Raw genomic sequence first — 18,624 nt, forward strand, 5'->3', positions numbered from 1 at the left:
ACTTATGTTCCAAGGCTAACCCAGAATTATTTAATGTATTAGCGACTGTGTTTTGAAAGTAAGGAAATAATACTATTGCAATTTTAGTAATTAAAGAAACCAAAGAACTGCAATCTTGAGTAAGAGGAATTTTCTTTAATGTGGTGCTTAAGGAAAAATTACTATAATTTGAGAGAAGGTTTTATTAGAAATTTATGGAAAATCTGAAAGAGGTCTCTGGATTTCATTTACTTAAATTATGTATATATACACATATATACTCAAACACAATTGAATCAAACCTGTTTTCACTCTCATTTGCCTCAAAGTGTTTTTTATTTGGTTTTGTTCTTCTGGTTTCAGGGGTGGTGTTTGGAGGGGAGTTGTCTGCTAGTAAGTCCTAAAATAGAATGGAGAAAAGAAAATACTTTACTGATGTTATGTAGTAAGCCTTAGATAAAAAAGGAAGCATGTTGGAGACTAGAAGAGAATGAGGAGATTTGGAAAGAGGGATTTGTTTTTTAAAAAGTTTTAAATTTTTCCTGAAAGAATTGTTATGCTGTCTTTCCAAATGAATAGTAATAAAATAAAAAGTCAGTTGATAGGTTGATGCTTAAAAGATAATGTATAGGGGCGCCTGGGTGGCGCAGTCGGTTAAGCGTCCGACTTCAGCCAGGTCACGATCTCGCGGTTCGTGAGTTCGAGCCCCGCGTCAGGCTCTGGGCTGATGGCTCGGAGCCTGGAGCCTGTTTCCGATTCTGTGTCTCCCTCTCTCTCTGCCCCTCCCCCGTTCATGCTCTGTCTCTCTCTGTCCCAAAAATAAATAAAAAATGTTGAAAAAAAAATTAAAAAAAAAAAAATAAATAAAAAAAGATAATGTATAGACAAGTATGATGAGTGAGATTATAAATGATTATCTTGTGGCTAATTCATGATAAACTGCAATTGTATATGAGTCAGAAATACTTGTACTTGAAAGTTTGTTTGCTACTGGGTAACAAAGTATTTCTTTATTCTTGGAATTGATTGTTCTTTGTGGTACTTTTTTTGTGGATTTGTATCTTCCTATAGATAAAGAAATGTTAAGAGATAAATATTGGAAGATTCTGTATAGTTAATTAAAGTTGAGCATTTTTTTTAGAGTAAATGGGATGAAACCATATTGAGAAACAGCCTAGACATTGGGAAAATTTTCCATTTGTGATTCTTAAAACAGAAAATTGGTAAAATGCCCTCTGGAAGCTGAGTTAACTCTTATGACTAGTTTTGGAATATACCCTTCTCTAAGTTTCAAAGATCCTTGCTGGATCTGTGATTTTGTAATTTGTTTTAATCCAATGATTTTTTAAATTTAGGATTTAAACATTTTCTAACCATTAACAAGTAGATTTAGGTTCAGTGAATTAAACATTGAACCACAGTATATATAATATATAATCTATGAACCAGGAGTCAAATGAAACCCACGATGTGGGTCCTCACTTGAGACAGCTCACATTACATTGAAGAAACAGCTCATATATGTATGTAGTAGAGATTAAAAGTTTATAATTAACTTTTTTAATGATTTATTTTTACCAGTCAACATTTAAAGTATATTATCCCAAAGTAAGCTTTAGCACTGACTCTAATTTGTATCATAATATATGTGCCAAATCTAATGCTTGTGGCCACCTCCCCTCCCCTATATATGAGCTGAAAATGCCCTGCCCTGCAGGAAGATTCTGAGTTGGAAAAAGACTTGTGCCTTCAGATAGCATGTGGGTCAGATAATCCCAGGCAAACTTAATTGGAGATTGAAGATGACTTATTTAGAGGGAGGCCAGTAGTTTTTTTAGAACCAGTGACTTGTAAGGAACAGAAGGAGAGTATGAGGCTAGTAAAATCCTTCTGCAACACTACAACTGAGAAGACAGTGGAACAACATGTATAAATTATTGAGAGAAAAGAACTACCCACCAAAAATCATATACATAGTCCATAAATTCAGGGCAGAAAACAAGAAATTATCAGAAATGTGAGGAATACCTACCAGTAATGGACCTGAAATGCTAAAGCATCTACTTGAAGTAATTCTACCAGATAAAAATGGAAGCATAATGTAGTTCTGAGGATGAAAGAAGCCAATGAGAATAGGAGGCAAATGCAGTTTTATAGGAAACTTGTACAGTATTGTAAGTAGTTAAATCTAAATGGATGGAGTTAATAAACTTGCTCTGCCTTTATGTTCTTTTCCACCTTTTCCCCAGTCTCAATCCATCTCCCAACCCGGACCCCCCCCACACTTCTTTATGATCATTTCAGTGGCTTTTCATAAAAGAGATGAGGTACAAGCATGTGCTCAGTCTAACATCTTGGTTTAGAAAATCTGTTTTAAAAATTCTATACTTGTTACTACAAAAGGTTGTTGTGAATTGTTGCTGAGTGTTCTTCCTGCAAGCAACAGAAACTAGCTATGGCAGATTGAAACAAAAAAGGGATTCACTGACGGGTGCTGGGGGACTCTCAGGATCCTTGGGAAAGCTAGAGACCCAGGCTCAGGTAATTGGAGAGGTCACTTTGCAGTGACAGCACTATATCTTCATTTAGAAATAAATTGCCTTTTTCTTTTCTTTTCATATGTAGGTTATATATTTGGGGAGGACTCCAGAAGAAGCATATAGAATATTAATGTGTGGAAATACATCCTATATTCCTTTCAGGTAAATATAAGAGTGATATGATAAATTCATTCAGTCATGCCCTTGCCAGAAATATCTTGGTATAATTGTTTCTGAAAAAAAGAAGACCTGGTAAATAGTCATTTTAGAGTGGGTGCAAATAATCCGGTAGATCTGGGTTGCTCAACAGTGACATTTTCGACATTTTGTTGTGGGGGCTGTCCTGTGTATTGTAGGACACTCAGCAGCATCCCTGACTTCTGCCTACTAGTTGCCAGTAATACCTCCACCTCCATGAAATTAATTGTGGAAACCAAAATGTCTCAGACATTGTGAATGTGAATCACTTCTATGTGAGAACCTCTGCCACTGATGGAAAATAGGCTTTATAATCAGATGACAGTCCTGTAGTTAGAACTCAGAGCTACCGTTGAGGAGTTTGAGTCCTGAGGAGTTAAGAGAGAAGTTTTCCTGATAATCAGGAGTTGGTTGCCGCAGCAAAAAGGAACCTCTTTGTCCTAGGGATTTGCCAGCAGAGATAGTGGACAAGGTTGCTAATGCAGCAACACTACTAGAGAAACCAAGTGGCTGTGTCCTAGAGGCACTATGTAAATACTGTCTGTACATGAATGGATGATGTCCTCATCCTCATCTCAAACTTACCAGGTGATTGTGTTGAAGATCTTTTGAAAAAAACTTGTGTTCTTTTTTTTTCTTTAAGTTCTAAAAGTTTCTCTGTGTTTCTCAAAATCCTTGACTTAGTTACATTATCTAAATATTATGTGGCGCTTGACATGTAATAAAGATGTGAAATAATTTGGCTGATTGCATGCTGTGTTGTTAATTTCAAGTGCTGTATTATTCTTCCACTTGTAAGTTAGGTAGTGATTTTAGTATTGTTGCATATACCTTGAATGTCTGATTTGGAAGGTAATGGCTTCACTTTTTAAATGTAAGCTTGTGAATTTGACTTCATTGTGGACAAGCTTTAGGAGGGTCTCCCATTGGGCAGAATCTTCAATAACTGTAGGACTGTCCATAGACTTACTCCATGAAATAGATATTTGTTTCAATTACATATTGCACTAAAGATTGTATATTAAGTGATTTAGCAAATTGGAAGAATTACTTTGAACCCAGTACTATCACCTTTCTTTCTAGTGCAAGGATTATGTTAGGTATTCTGTTATTTGAGGCGGGTAGGGAGAGATGGAGATAATTTTCTAACATGGAGAGTGTGCTACTTTTCTTCTCAACCTGTAATCTAATAGCAACCATATACTTCCTTTAGAAGAAAGGCTTGTATCTGTGGTCTGTGAGTCACAGGAACATTGATATACAGTGATAATTTAGTTGTACAGAGCTCTTTATATTGATATTCCTCTATAATAGTGCCATTCTCAAAGTTTATAGCATAAGGTCTTGAAGTAGAATAAGTGCACACATTTCATATAATGCAAGTAAGGATCCATGGAACACTGTTGATGTAAAAGAGAGTTTGCATTGATTTAAATGCAAAGGCCAAAAATAGAATAAATGTTGCTTTTTTTTTTTTTGCCATACCTGAGTTTAAAATTACTGAAGTTTGGCACTGAGAAATGAAGTTAGTTACTTCTAGTCCCAGGAGCAAATGTTTGTAATTCTTTAAAAAATAGGACTTAGCTAGAAACAGCTCAAGATGGTAAAATATGAATCTTTGCAGTCACAGATGCCAGATAATTTGATATATCTAAAGTATTGTGTCTCCAAGTGTGGCCTATGAATTAGTGTCAATCTGTGAAGTTTTTGTTCCAGGTAAGTATAGCAATTGAGAGCAAGATTTTAGAGACTTTGGTAATAATGTAATAGGATATTTTTATGTGTGTGGAATCGAATATTAGAAGAATTTGGGCTTGTATTTAATATGTTTTTTACCTTCTGTTTTTCTAGTAATTCATTTTTGTTTATAAAAAATGCATTTTTATGAATAAAATACTTTTTTATTTACAGAAATAAAATTGTGTTATTTGGGGTATGTAATAGTACAATACTGTTGTATTTTATACTTAACTGCATTCTACAAGAGTATCAGCATATGGCAGATATAATAATCTGGTGCTTTATCACATGTTACTATTCTGTTGAACTTACTAGTTAGAAAGTAGGCCAGTCAGAATTAATAAAGCTTGATAATATTTTTTAAGTTTGATAATATTTTGGAAGAGATTGCATTATAGTCTTTTATTCTTGCCACTTGAAGTGCATAGTATAAATATAGCTGTTAAGAAGAATAGCATTGATTTACAGTTAAAAAACTTTTGGTTCTCCACAGCAATATTTAATTAGATTTAATTCAACCTAGATATAATTCTTCAACCACTGAGTTGACTTAATTTCTTAATGAATATATTGAGTATTTCTCTGTGCATGTCTAAATGAAAAAATAGTATAAAATGTAGTTCGATATTTTCTTGATACCTTAGGATTATGGTTATGAAGAGCATATATTTCTATTTTTTTGGTTATTACCTATAATACTCTTTTGCTTCTTAGTTGATTTTTTTTTATGGTGGAGGGGGTCTCTACTTACTATTTTCAGCCCACTAACCTCATGTGTATATGTAGCTACCATCCAGTTCAGTGTACAGAACACTGCCAGCACCCCTGAAGATTCCTTTCAGCTCTTTTCTAGTGAGTAGCCACCCCCTAAGTAACCACTGCTGACTTCTACCACATCAGTTTTTCTTGATTTTGAACTTCTTATAAATGGAGTCAGAGAGTAGGCATTTCGCAGAACTGGGACTAGCTTTTAAAATACATCATGCCTGTGAGATGTATCTGTGTTGTGGCAGGCATCAGTAGTTCATCTTTTTTTTTTACTGCTTTTGTAGCATTCCATTCTATGAATACATCACAACTTATTTGCTTTTTGTCCTTTTGATGGATTCCTGGGTTGTTTGCAGTTTGGGGCTATTATGCATACAAGCCACCACAAAATCTGTTATTTTTTAAACTAGTATTTGACACTGTTTTGCAGTTTCTCAGCAATACTCCTTCATTGATTCTCATCTGCTTTTCTAAATTTATTAAATGATCTTACCCGCCCCAACCTTACATCTAGATTCATAGCTGCTATTCTGCTGTTTTGAAGAAGCCTGATTGCTTGGGTAGAAGGAAGGAAGTGTGGGTGTGTTTAAAGTTGGAGGTGTTAATGAAGTAAACGGGAATGAATAAAGATTCTTGTCATCTATTCAGGTAGTATGATGCATGAGGAAGAACTTTAGCTGAGCCCAGATCAAAGCTTGTCGAATCATCATCGACTAGAGCAGGGCTTGGCCCATAGTAGGTTCTCAGAAAATATTCAATGAGTAAATGCATCAAGTTATCACAAAGACTGAATCAACATGTCTTTAATTTCACTGGGGAAGAATTAGCAGTACGTTAAGAAGATAATAAAAGTGGTAAAAACACTGGGATGCGATTTGAGACTTTACCATATTTCCTCTGATAATTTTGATTTGGTTTAGGTTAAATTACTTAATTTCCTTACCCATAGGTTCTTTATCTAAAAATGTTCTTTATTCCATGAAAGAATTATTTCTACAAATCAACAAATATTTGTGTTGATTATATAGGTCAGTGGTTCTTAAACTTGAACATGCATCAGTCACCTGGAGGACCTGTTAGAACAAAAATTACCTGGCCCACCCATATAGAACCTCTGACTCAGTGGGTCTGGGGTGGAGCTGGGAATTAGCAGGTGCTGCTGATCGTTTGATCAGTGACCACACTGATAACTGCTATGGGTCGTTTTGTTTTTCTCCCCCCGAATATTACCAATAAACTACTGGTAAAATCATTTTCTAGGTTGCATAGAGACCTGGTCTAGCTTTTGGATGAGCAGCTTTTTTTTTTTTTTTTTTTTTTAAATTTTTTTTTTCAACGTTTTTTATTTATTTTTGGGACAGAGAGAGACAGAGCATGAACGGGGGAGGGGCAGAGAGAGAGGGAGACACAGAATCGGAAACAGGCTCCAGGCTCCGAGCCATCAGCCCAGAGCCTGACGCGGGGCTCAAACTCACGGACCGCGAGATCGTGACCTGGCTGAAGTCGGACGCTTAACCGACTGCGCCACCCAGGCGCCCCGGATGAGCAGCTTTTTAAATTCAGAAGCTTACTGGACAAAAATGGCACATTGTAACACTTTGTGTGCAATCCTATGAAGGCTAACCTATAACTTAACTCAGTAATTCTAACCAATCCAGACAGTAATGTCTAAAACTAAAATAGTCCTTTTCCTCCTTGTTCATGTTGCTATGAAAGTCTGTATTCTTAAGGTTTATGTAAGTTGACATCTTAAATAATTTTTCAGGTTAAGTAATACTACAATTGAAAACTCAACCAAGACAGGCAATTAATGATGGCTTCACTAGCAGCTGTTTCCACCAGGGGACCAAATAAGGACCATTCAGAGAGTCACAGTTGTTCGGCATGTCTAGAATGATCACAGTTAAATTAATTTTTATCTTGTCTAATTCCAAACATTTTTACTTCGTAATGGCTCACAGTAGCTAGAAGGGGGAAGTAGATGGGATTGGGAGTTCAAAACCTTAACTGACATTAAGAGATTTGTGCTAAGATTACAGATAGATGTTGATGAGGTGTTGGGCTGTTGGGCGGAGTTGTCTGTAAACTAATTTAAGCACTTCCCCAAGAGCACTAAAGCTCTACTAAAGGTGTTTGGCCCCTTAGTTCCTGTGGTTTTCTTGGTATTCTAATCTTGTAAGAATCAGAAAGAAGTTACTCAGTTAACTTGTTAAAAATTGTGAAAGCATAATGAGAAGAGCAGACTGCTTTCTTTTTAGCTTGCAACTAGTATTTCAGTTAGCAATAATTGCGCCTCGGATAAACCTCATTGGCTACAATACTGCCACTGTGCAAAGCTTGCACCTAGTATTTCAAATATTACTTTGATTTCCCAATATTGTTTTCCTTCATGGATAGACCTATACCTGCGGCACATACTTACAACATGCACACACATATATGTGTATACAGAATCAAAAAGAAGTCTTACCTGGTAACAGTTTAATATGGTATTTTCCAGTAAAAAAGAAAAAACTCAATGCCTTGCTCTTTTGTGGGGAAGGGTACATATTACTGATTAGAACTTAAGCAACTTTTGAAGCCCAGCCATCAAGGCCAAAAATGATCTAGGGAGATCATTTGAAATTTAAAAAGTGGTCATTATTGATTCATGCCTATAAAATAATATCTACTGGAATAGGTAGAAACCGCAGTGAAATTTATAACAATGACTTATCCTTGACTTAAAAATCGAAAGGCAAGATTTTTGTTTTTTGAGTCTGATCCTGAGTATGTGGTTTGCTTTTAAATACTAGTCTGCTTTGTCTTGAGGTAAGTGTACTACAGAAAACTAAATTTAACTGAGCTATGTATTTCAATACTTTTGGGATTTCAGAGATGCTGCCTATGGAAGTTGCAATTTCTACATTACACTTCTTGACTGTTTTCATGCAGTAAAGAAGGTAAGTGAATTGTAAGATGTACCCAGTGTTGAGTTGGAAGACTAGGCCTTTTCTGCAAGGATCTTCCAAGATGTGTATGATGTCAGAGATGTCCCATTTCCCACTAACTTTGGAATAATGCCAAACCAGTAAATGATTTTTCTGAATCTGAGTGTTTCTCGAATGAGTTGGGAAAAAAGCCACTTGAACAACAGAGCTAGTTATGTAATTAGGTTCTAAATCCAGACATGTTTTGGGTGCGTTGTGATTTCAAAGAAAAACAAAAAGTAAATAGATTACTGGTTTCCGAGTTGTCTTTGATTTATGTATTTTATGGGTCTGAAAGCCACCAATCCTATTTTACCACAGACATTTCTGTAATGCAGTAATTGATACAAACACTTCGTTATGTGTCTTCAAGCATTCAATTTCTAGCTCAGCAGAAGAATTTGTGTAGTCCATTAGTTTGTTACTAGGTTTTATGTAAGACTAAGTAGGTCACCACTGCTTTGTCAAAGTTATTTAAAAATAACTGCTGTGTTTTATAACCAGTACTGCCTGCCGTCTTTGACTCCCAGGGACACCTTTAATATCACATTCTAAATGAATGGGGTCCCCTGGAGTTACGTGATGCAGGCACACTCCCTCCCTCAGGTATGTGTCTTGAATGTCAGGGCAGCACAAGAAACTAGAATTTAAATCAGTAGCCCATGGATCAAATACACTTTCAACAACATCTCAAGTTTTATGTGACTTACATTCACACAGTCAAAAGGAGCCCTGGTTTGCTTTCTTGTATAATGAAACATGGTGGCTTTCTGAGAAATTTGAGGACTAGTTAGTATACTAATTCAGATATTAATTAGTATATCTTTTTTTTCCTGTATTAGGTAACAAGGTATAGAACTTAATGTTGTTTTGGGTTTGAGTCCAGTGACTGTTAATAAAAGTGATCAAGTTCGTTGCCACAGGCTCTGAGGCAGCTCGATCAGGCCTCACTTTAGGCGGGTAATGTGCAGAGGAGGTGATCAAGAGATGGAGGGTATAAATGACCCCTGGGAACTGCTAATTCAGGCAGGTATACCTCCTTATGCTAGGGTTCCCTTCTCTCTACTTCCACTTCCTTTAAAAAGAGAGGTGAAAAACTTAGAGGGCTTTGGAAATGGTCCACTCTAACATTCTATTGTTATTTGTCAGCTTAGTTTTTTTCTTTTTTATCAGATATTATATCCAAAGCCTAATTAATTAGCAGGAACTATAAGTCAAAGACTCCTTTTCTTGCTCTATATTTAATTTTATTCGAGAGTCAACAGCTTCTGATTTTCAAGTTAAACATTTTTAATTTGTAGCTGATTTTGAATATTATTGCATATAAAAAAGGTTTATAAAAGTAATTGTGACTTCATTTTAATGCAGCTTCTAATAGGTTCTCCTTATGAGTAGAAATTGCCTTTAAACTACATTTTATTGTATCACTCTGTTAAGAGCATATAGTTCAAATAGCATGACATATATTGAGTATTTTGAATTCAAAGAAATATAACTAATCATAGTCTTGGAATTAGAATTTAAATAGCTATATTTTTTTAAATGAGGGTTTTTTGTTTGATACTGTAGCCTTCTCATTTTCCATTCATATTTCAGTGGTTTAAATTTTGAAAGCTGAGTTTATAGAGTCATTCCTTTTGAACCAAGAATACCTTGCTGATCAAGAATTTTTACACACAGAGATGGAAAGTACAGCATAGAGAATATAATCAGTAGTAGAACAATAACATTGTATGGTGACAGATTGGGACTACACTTAGCATGGTGAGCACTGAGTAATGTGTAACATTGTCAACTTCGTTATGTTGGACACCTGAAACTAATAAAACATTGTCAACTACAACAACAACAAAAAATCCTTGGTTGCATGCTGGCTGGCTCAGTGAGCAGGGATAACACCTCTCAGAGGCCACCAGCTTGTCTTTGTCTCAGAAATTAGATACTCTGTTTATTTTGCTTAGCATGACCTGCCCGCTGCAACTGAGGGAGGCTACAGAATAGAACAGAAATTTTATGGGTTTTCTTTTTATTGAAAGAAGAATTTTTTCCTCAAAATTTTGAATTTTGTTGTATTAGGAACATTCATCTTTTAATCCAAATTCAGAAGAATTTGAAAGTGAAGATATTTATGAAGTGGTGGGATTTGTTTGGGATAAGCTAACCTATGATTTACTTCTTTTTTATTATTTATTTAAGGACCATTGCTTGGTGGTGTTGATCATTAGATCAGCCTACTAACTTATTAAAGTTAGTATGATTACTTTGAAATCTTCATTAGTTAGCTGTGCATGGATAGGATGATTGATGAAGGAAAATAAAAACAAATCAAATCTCATTAAAATAAATATTATTATAGCTAATCTTCCAGATAATGGAAGCATTTAAAACACATAGCCCACCTTCTTTGAAAACTATTAAGTGGAACAAAATCTAAATATAATAATGCTCTTTTGGGTTACCTCCTGATATCTTTAATTAGGAAATTGGATCGGAAATTGTTCTCTTATTTGCATCTTTATTCTTAAAAGCTTTCCTTTGGATTTTAGGCAATGCAGTATGACTTCCTTAATTTCAACACATTTAACCTTGATGAATATGAACACTATGAAGTAAGTTTTCAAGGATACTGCTTTTAACTCCTTTATTCATGTTTTACTTACAGAGGTAATATTCTTGTTTTTTGAAGAGGTGAACAATTTAGATATGTATAGAGAAAAAAAAAAGGCAAGTCTTTATCCTCTTACCCCCATTCTGCAGTTCCAGTTCTTAGTGGTGATTTGTATATTTGATGCATCTTTCCCAGAGTGCATGAATGTGCTCCTGGGCATTTTTCTTTCATGTTTAATTTTTTTAGTACTGATAATTTTCATAGAGTGATTAAATGAGGAGATTTAAAAACCCTTAGCATAGGATCTGGTGAGGTGAATAAAAGTCCTTATACATCTAATTACCTCTGGAAAATGTTTTTATCATAACCTTTTGTTTGTATGAAGTCAAGACACTTCTGGGTGCAAATTACAGAAAGTAAATACAAATGGCTTAAATAAAAAAGGGGACATTTATTGATTTACATAAATAAAAAGTCTAGGAGCAGGTGTAACTTCAGGTATGACCAGGTGAATGTACTCAGATACTCGCCAGTAAAAGCTAGTTTTGTTACCAGGCCAGCCCTCCCCAGTAGTGATGGCGACCAGCATCTTTGATTGACTCACTGGGCAAACTCATCAGAAGAAACCCACAAGTTCCTCATTGGCCTGCCTTATTAGATCATGTGCCTTGCTCTGAGCTAGACTGTGTTCCTAGTGAGGGTAGTTGTTGGGTGGATCATCTCAGTAGTTGGAGGGGTATGCTGGGATCAGCCCTGTCAAACCACACAGACAATAAAACAGAGAAAGAGAAAGAAGAAAGTCCAGGAAGGCAAAACAATAGATGTCCTCTACATTTGTAAATGTAGTATATTTTAAAGAGTAAGTAATTTGATTCTGCCATTCCACCCTTTAAGTAGTAAGATGCTATCATGCTAAAGGTCTTTTTTGCCAAGAGTACTTGTGGGATCTTGTCTTTTTATCCTACTGTAGTTATCTGGAGCAGGCATTCTCACCAATAATGGAGTGATTCCAACAGACAGCACTTTTATGCAACAGTGTCTGGAATCCTCAGATAACTGTCCTTTCACAATTTCTAGAGTATTATTTTTTTTAATGTTTTAAAAAAATTTATTCAGAGAGAGAGAGAGAGTGGGCGAGGAGCAGAGAGAGAGGAGAGAGAGAATCCCAAGCAGGTTCCACACTGTCAGCGCAGAGTCTGATGTGGGCTCGATCTCAAGAACCTTGAGATCATGACCTGAGCCAAAATTCAAGAGCTGGACACCCAACTGACTGAGTCAGCGAGGTGCCCCTAGAGCACCTATTATTTTAAACTTTTAGGTATAACTGAACTGTTCTAATAGTTACGGTTAGTCATTACTGTGATGTACCAAAGATCTAAAACATACCATGATTGATTCATTCGGGCCAACCATATCTTTACTTCTCTGTAATACCAGTATGTTTCTGAAGTACAGTATATATTTAATGCACATCCTAAACTGATAAATATAACTTATTTATTAATACCATTATTTTTGTGCTTGTCCTCATAAAATTAAACATTTAAAATAAAATATGCTTTCTCTTTCTAGGCAAATAAAACTACTAAGAACACCAGTTGGTGTTCCTTCAGTGGAGCAGTGATGCCTTTATGTGTTACTGAGGAGTAGTATAGGTGCTAATTAGCTTCCCTCTCACTAATGCAGAAATTGCAGTGTTGGGGGTAGTAGCAAGGTTGCCCCCATATGCTGTTTACTTTCAGTGAAACTGCACTGAAACTCAAGGAACTGTTTAAGTAGCTACAAGCCATGGATAGTTTTGTTTCTCTACAGATATTTAGAAATTTTGGAGTAGTGTCTTTCATTGATTCCCCGATGCCCATTTTTTCCTATTACATTACTTTTCTGAATTCAAGATGCATTTTATAATATGTGATGTCTGCAATTCTGTAAAATCTAATCACATGTTTCTCATAATAAAATCTCTAGATTTCTTTTTTTAACAATTTTTTTTTTAATGTTTATTTATTTTTGAGAGAGAGAGACAGAGTGTGAGCAGGGGAGGGGCGGAGAGAGCGGGAGACACAGAATCGGAAGCAGGCTCCAGGCTCCGAGCTGTCAGCGCGGAGCCCGACGCGGGGCTTGAACTCACAGACTGTGAGGTCATGACCTGAGCTGAAGTCGGACGCTTAACCGACTGAGCCACCCAGGCGCCCCAAAATCTCTAGATTTCTGATTCCATTTCAAAGTTGGAATACCTGGACATGTTTTCATTCTTGCTTAGGCCTTTTAGTATGGAACAAGGGTTCGTTAATTCCCCTCACTGATAATTAAGTCAAATAAATTGGATTTGGGTTACCTGACTGGCAACTCCAGTTGTAGATAATCAGGCAACTCCCAGTTTATTGCTTACTTGTTCTTAGGTGCGCATAAGTATACCCCAATTGCTTGTTTTTGTTGCTAGTTCTCTCCTCCACTATCAAGTCTTCTACTTCCTGCTTCAGTTTTTGTGTATCCATTTCTATTATTGTTATAGTTGAGCTGTATTTATCCTACAATAATTATTATGGTAACTCAGTTGAAAGGACTTAGTAACAGGAAGTAAGGTGTTTTAAATATCAGTTTATGTTCACGCTTTTTTCTAAAGCTGTACTGTGAAATTAGTGTACTTGTAATTTTGTGGTGGGTTTAGTGCAAATTCTTCATTGACCCTTTTACTAAATAGGTAACAAAATGATGGAAGTATGTGTCTCTAGAAATAAAGTGTAAATATCAAGAAATCAGAAGTCCACTCCCCCCCCCCCCCCCCTTTGTTCAAGGAGTCAAGATTGCTCATGTTGGAAGCCAGTTAGTCATTCAGGGAAATAGGAAAATTTCTAAGATCCCTCATAATAAAAAGTTTGCTTTCTTATTAATTAGCAGCAATTATATGAGAATTTACCTGGATAAAATAATTAAAATACTTAGGTATATTTTGGATAGCAGCAGTTAGCTCTGTTTTCCAAAGGCTGACTATCCAAGCAAAGGAACACTGTTTTTAAAAACATGATTAGAAAAATAAATAAATAAACAAAAATAAAAATAAAAACATGATTAGGATCAGAAGAAGTTAACTACTCCCAGGGAATACTCATAGCAGGCTAAATTTTAGTTTCCTATCTCATGGTCATTTATGAACTGATTCTGTGCTAAAATAAATGGATTTGAAGTCCTTCAGACACTCAGTATTGGGAAGGAGTGTGGATGGGAGATCAAGTCTAAAAATGAATTGTACTGGTCTTTCCTTTGCAGAAAGCAGAAAATGGAGATTTAAATTGGATAATACCAGACCGATTTATTGCCTTCTGTGGACCTCATTCAAGAACCAGACTTGAAAGTGGTATGCAAAAATAATGGGACCTAATGGGACCTAGTATCGTTTTGTTATTAAAAGTATCTATCCTGTATTTTCTTTTGAAAGAGGCCAAAGGTCTGTCTTAATTATTTAAATATACTTGGTCATTTTTATTCTGCCAGGCTTTTAACTTTTTGAATTAATGCTTTTATAGTTATAATCAAATTGGTATTCCACCCCCAGGTCAGATACTCTTTCCACCCAATTACAGGTGAAATTGTTAAGCATTGTTTTCTTTCTGCATTTGACAATATCTGGTGAATTTTTTTATGTAGGTTACCACCAACATTCTCCTGAGGCTTATATTCCATATTTTAAGAATCACAACGTTACTACTATTATTCGTCTGAATAAAAGGATGTATGATGCCAAACGCTTTACGAATGCTGGTTTCGATCACTATGACCTTTTCTTTGCGGATGGCAGCACCCCTACTGATGCCATCGTCAAAGAATTTTTGGATATTTGTGAAAATGCGGAGGGTGCCATTGCAGTACATTGTAAAGGTATGTTTCTAGGATTGGTTAAAGATGCTGGACACATATGTATGTCCGTTTACAAACACACCATGCCCCTTTAGGTTATATGCCAGGATACATGAAGCTGCCTTTGTTGTTGTTGTTTGTAAGTTGCTGTTTTCTTAAAACCACTTTATTGAGGTATGATTGACATTAAAAAACTGTGTGTATATCGAATGCCTTTAAAACCCTAATTTTGGGGTGCCTGGGTGGCTCAGTTGGTTAAGCATCCAACTCTTGGTTTCAGCTCAGCTCATGATCTCCTGGTTATGGGAATGAGCCCCATGTCAGGCTCTGCACTGAGTGCGGAGCCTTCTTAGTGTTCTCCCTTTCCCTCTCCCTCTGCCCCTCCCCTGCTCTTTTGCTTTCGCTTTCTCTCTTTCTCTTCCTCTCTTTCACACTCTCAAAAAAGACATCCTAATTTCATATGAAAAGTGTCATAAATTAACTTGTATTCATTGGTAACCCTGCAAAGGCTTATCTATCACATTGAAATGCATTCATTTATTCCTCGAATATTTACTCAGTGCTCTCTGTTTGATATGTTCTAGAATATGTCAATGAGCAGAGCAGACTCTAAGAGCTTGTCTTTGTGGTGCTTATATTCTAACAAGTTTCTGTGTTTTTAGCAGTTAAAGCAGTGCTTTAGCACTTAGTAAGTATTTATTGAATGAATGACTATGTAATAATATACTGTATGATGTACTAGGATTTCAGTACTTTCCATTTCAGTAATGGAAAGAACAGAGAGAAGATTAGTAAGGAAATAGAGGATTTGAACAACACAGTAAAACCGACTTAGAAATAACAGACACACCCAGAACACTGACCCCCAAAAAGGGAGCACACATTTGTCTTAAGGATACCCACGACATGGTAGTAATGGTCGCACAGCAATGAGTTGGTTAATGCCACTGAAATGGACACTTAACAATGGTGACCATGATCTCCAGACACCAGCCCTAAAGAAACGTAGATCTCTGAATTATCTGACAAGGAATTTAAAACAGCTGAATTTAAAAATTAGGGGCTTCTGGCTGGCTCACCCAGAGTGTGCAACTCTTGATCTCAGGGTTGTGAGTTCAAGCCCCACCTTGGGTGTGAAGCCTACTTTAAGTAAACTGTGAAAAAAATTGCTCAGTGAGCTAAAAGGAAACATAAGGAAGGTAGTGAAACCAGGAAAATGATGCATGAACAAAAATGGTAAATTTTATGTCAGGTATATTTTACCACAATTTAAAAAAATAAATAATTATGGGGCGCCTGGGTGGCTCAGTCAGTTGAGCTTCCGACTTCGGCTCAGGTCACGATCTCACCATCTGTGAGTTCGAGCCCCGCGTCGGGCTCTGTGCTGACAGCTCAGAGCCTGGAGCCTGCTTCGGATTCTGTGTCTCCGTCTCTCTCTAACCCTCCCCCGCTCATGCTCTGTCTCTGTCTCAAAAATAAAATAAACCATTAAAAAAAATTTTTTTTAAATAAAAAAATAAATAATTAAAACAAAATCCAACATTGGTTATTTCATTTTTTTTTAAATTACAATAAGCAATTGAGGTTATGCTCAGCTGAGCTCCTCATTCAGGGTGGTTTTGCCCCCCAGAGAACATTTGGCAATGTCTGAAGACATTTTTTTGTTTTGTTTTGTTTTCACAACTTGGTGGGAAGATGCTACTGGCATCTGGTGGCTATAGGCCAGTGATGCTCTTAAACAGCCTACAGTGCACAGGAGAGCCCCCATACCAGCCCCCAAATTCAGTAGTGCTAAGGTTGAGAAACCCGGAAGTTGACTGGGGACCAGTTAAAAACCTGAAGAGGATTTGATAGGATTGGATCTTTGTTTCGGGAAGAAAACTGATGATACTATAAAGCGTGGATTATCATATGCAAAGTGAGATTATCTAGGGAGTGTATTAATTTGCTTGGGGTACCACGTCAGAATCCCACAGACTGTGTAGTTTAAACAGAAGTTATTTTTTCACAGTTGAGAAGCTAGAAATTCAAGATCAGGGTGTTGGCAAAGGTTGGATTCTGATGAGGCCTCTTCCTGGGTTTCAGACAGCTGCCTTCTTTTTCCTATGTGTACATTCACTCCTGGTGTCTCTTCCTCTTCTTTAAAAAATTTTTTTTAAATGTTTATTTAATTTTAAGAGAGAGAGACAAAGCGTGAGCAAGGTGAGGCGGGGTGGTGGGGGGCAGAGAGAGAGGGAGACACAGAATCTGAAGCAGGCTCCAGGCTCTGAGCTGTCAGCACAGAGCCTTACATGGGGCTCAACCAACGAACCATGAAATCATGACCTGAGCCAAAGTTGGATGCTTAACTGACTGAGCCACCCAGGTGCCCCGTGTCTCTTCCTCTTCTAAGGACACCAGTCCTACTGGATTAGGGGCCTTCCCCACATGACCTTGTATAACCTTAATTGACTCCATAAAAGTCCTTTCCCCAGAGATAGTCACATTGGGAAATATGACTTTAATATGGATTTTGAGGGGCACAGGGAGTGGGGGACCCAATTCAGTCCATAACATTGTGTTTGCTGCGTCCCCAGCGTTCATGTTTTCGCATGTAAAATCCCAGCAGCCTCCAAAGACTTAACTCATTCCAACATCAGTTCCAGATCCAAAGTCTCATCTAAACGTCCTCTAAGTCATGTAATGGGTGACACTCCAGGTACAATTCATCCTGAGGCAGAATTCCTCCCGGTCTGTGAACTTGTGGAACCTGGCAAGTTAAGTGCATCTAAAATGCAGTAGTGGGACGTGCATAGGGTAGATGTTCCCATTCCAAATGACAGAAATCAGAAAAAAGAAAGGGCTTGACAGGTCCCAAGCAAGTCCAAAACCTGGCAAGGCAAATGCTGTTAGATGTTAAGGCTCAGAAATAATGCTCTGGCTCCATTCTCTGTCTGCAGACCCACTGGGGTAGCAGCCCTGTCCCTGAGCTCGGGCAGAAACAGCCTGGCCACTGACCACAGAGGTGACCCCCACCTTCTGAAACTCAGGAGTAGACAGCCTTGCCCCTGGGCTTAATGGTGGCAGTGACAGCCCTGTTGGCCCCTTGCGGGTATGTTTCTCTTTTCTTGAAGAGAAACATGAGATATGTTTTTAGTGAGATGTTTCTGTTAGTCCTGTTTAGAACCCCAGGAATTTGAAAGCCTTTATTTCATCCTGTACGTATCCCCTTTGTTTCATCCTGGCAGTGTGTCTGCTGGTATAATCAATCCCATCACTATTTTTGGCTTCTGCTGAAATGGCTGATTAAATCCATAGGTAATCACTTTATGGAATAGATCGTTGACTATACCCTTGGTGTTCTCTCTAAACACACCTCACTCTGCAATATGGATAGGCCTAGAATTTTCTAAATGTTTAGTTTCTGTTTTGCTTAACAATTCCTTCTTCAGTTGATTTGTCTTCTCTCATATTTTACTATAATCAGTGAGGAGAAACCAGGCTGTACTTTCAATACTTGGCTTATAAATCTCTTTTGCTAAATATCCAGGGTTGTCACTCACAACTTCTACCTTCCATAAAGCAATAAAACAATTTAGCCAGGTTTTTTTTTTCTTTTTCTTTCTCTTTCTCTTTCTTTCTCTTTTTCTTCTCTTTTCTCTCCTTCTTTCCTTCTTTCTTTCTTTCTTTCTTTCTTTCTTTCTTTCTTTCTTCCTTTTTTTTTTTTTTTTTTTTTTTTTTTGCCATTTTCTAACAAGGATTGCCTTTCTTCTGGTTTCCAATAACATGTTCCTCATTCCCATCTGAGTCAGAGCCAGAGCCAGAGTCACTGTTAATGCCCATATTCCTACCAACAGTTCCTTCAAGGCAATCTAGGGTTTTGCTAACATTGTGCTTTAAAACTTCCAGAGCTTTTACAATTACAACTCCAAAGCCACTTACACATTTTTATATATTGTCACTGTAACACACCACTTCACAGTAC

At 37.0% G+C, this 18,624-nt stretch overlaps 1 protein-coding gene and 1 non-coding gene across 18 annotated transcripts in view; one reads left to right on the top strand and one right to left on the bottom strand.

Moving 5' to 3' along the window:
• CDC14B (cell division cycle 14B) overlaps window positions 1-18,624 on the top strand; it is a 130,670-nt gene that overhangs the window by 67,457 nt on the left and 44,589 nt on the right. For 16 of the 17 annotated variants that reach the window (XM_058695449.1, XM_058695452.1, XM_058695450.1 and 13 more), the window contains 5 exons: window positions 2,605-2,681; window positions 8,101-8,167; window positions 10,741-10,803; window positions 14,073-14,160; window positions 14,451-14,681. In XM_058695449.1, the coding sequence (XP_058551432.1) occupies window positions 2,605-2,681; window positions 8,101-8,167; window positions 10,741-10,803; window positions 14,073-14,160; window positions 14,451-14,681 (526 nt within the window). The remainder of the gene's footprint in view (window positions 1-2,604; window positions 2,682-8,100; window positions 8,168-10,740; window positions 10,804-14,072; window positions 14,161-14,450; window positions 14,682-18,624) is intronic. The other variant, XM_058695451.1, reaches the window with a different exon arrangement.
• On the bottom strand, window positions 7,418-7,563 carry LOC131492304 (U4 spliceosomal RNA). Its single transcript, XR_009251999.1, has one exon. It is a non-coding gene; the product is annotated as a U4 spliceosomal RNA (small nuclear RNA).

Source organism: Neofelis nebulosa, chromosome 12 (assembly GCF_028018385.1).
Source record: "Neofelis nebulosa isolate mNeoNeb1 chromosome 12, mNeoNeb1.pri, whole genome shotgun sequence".
Classification (NCBI taxonomy): Eukaryota; Metazoa; Chordata; class Mammalia; order Carnivora; family Felidae; genus Neofelis; species Neofelis nebulosa.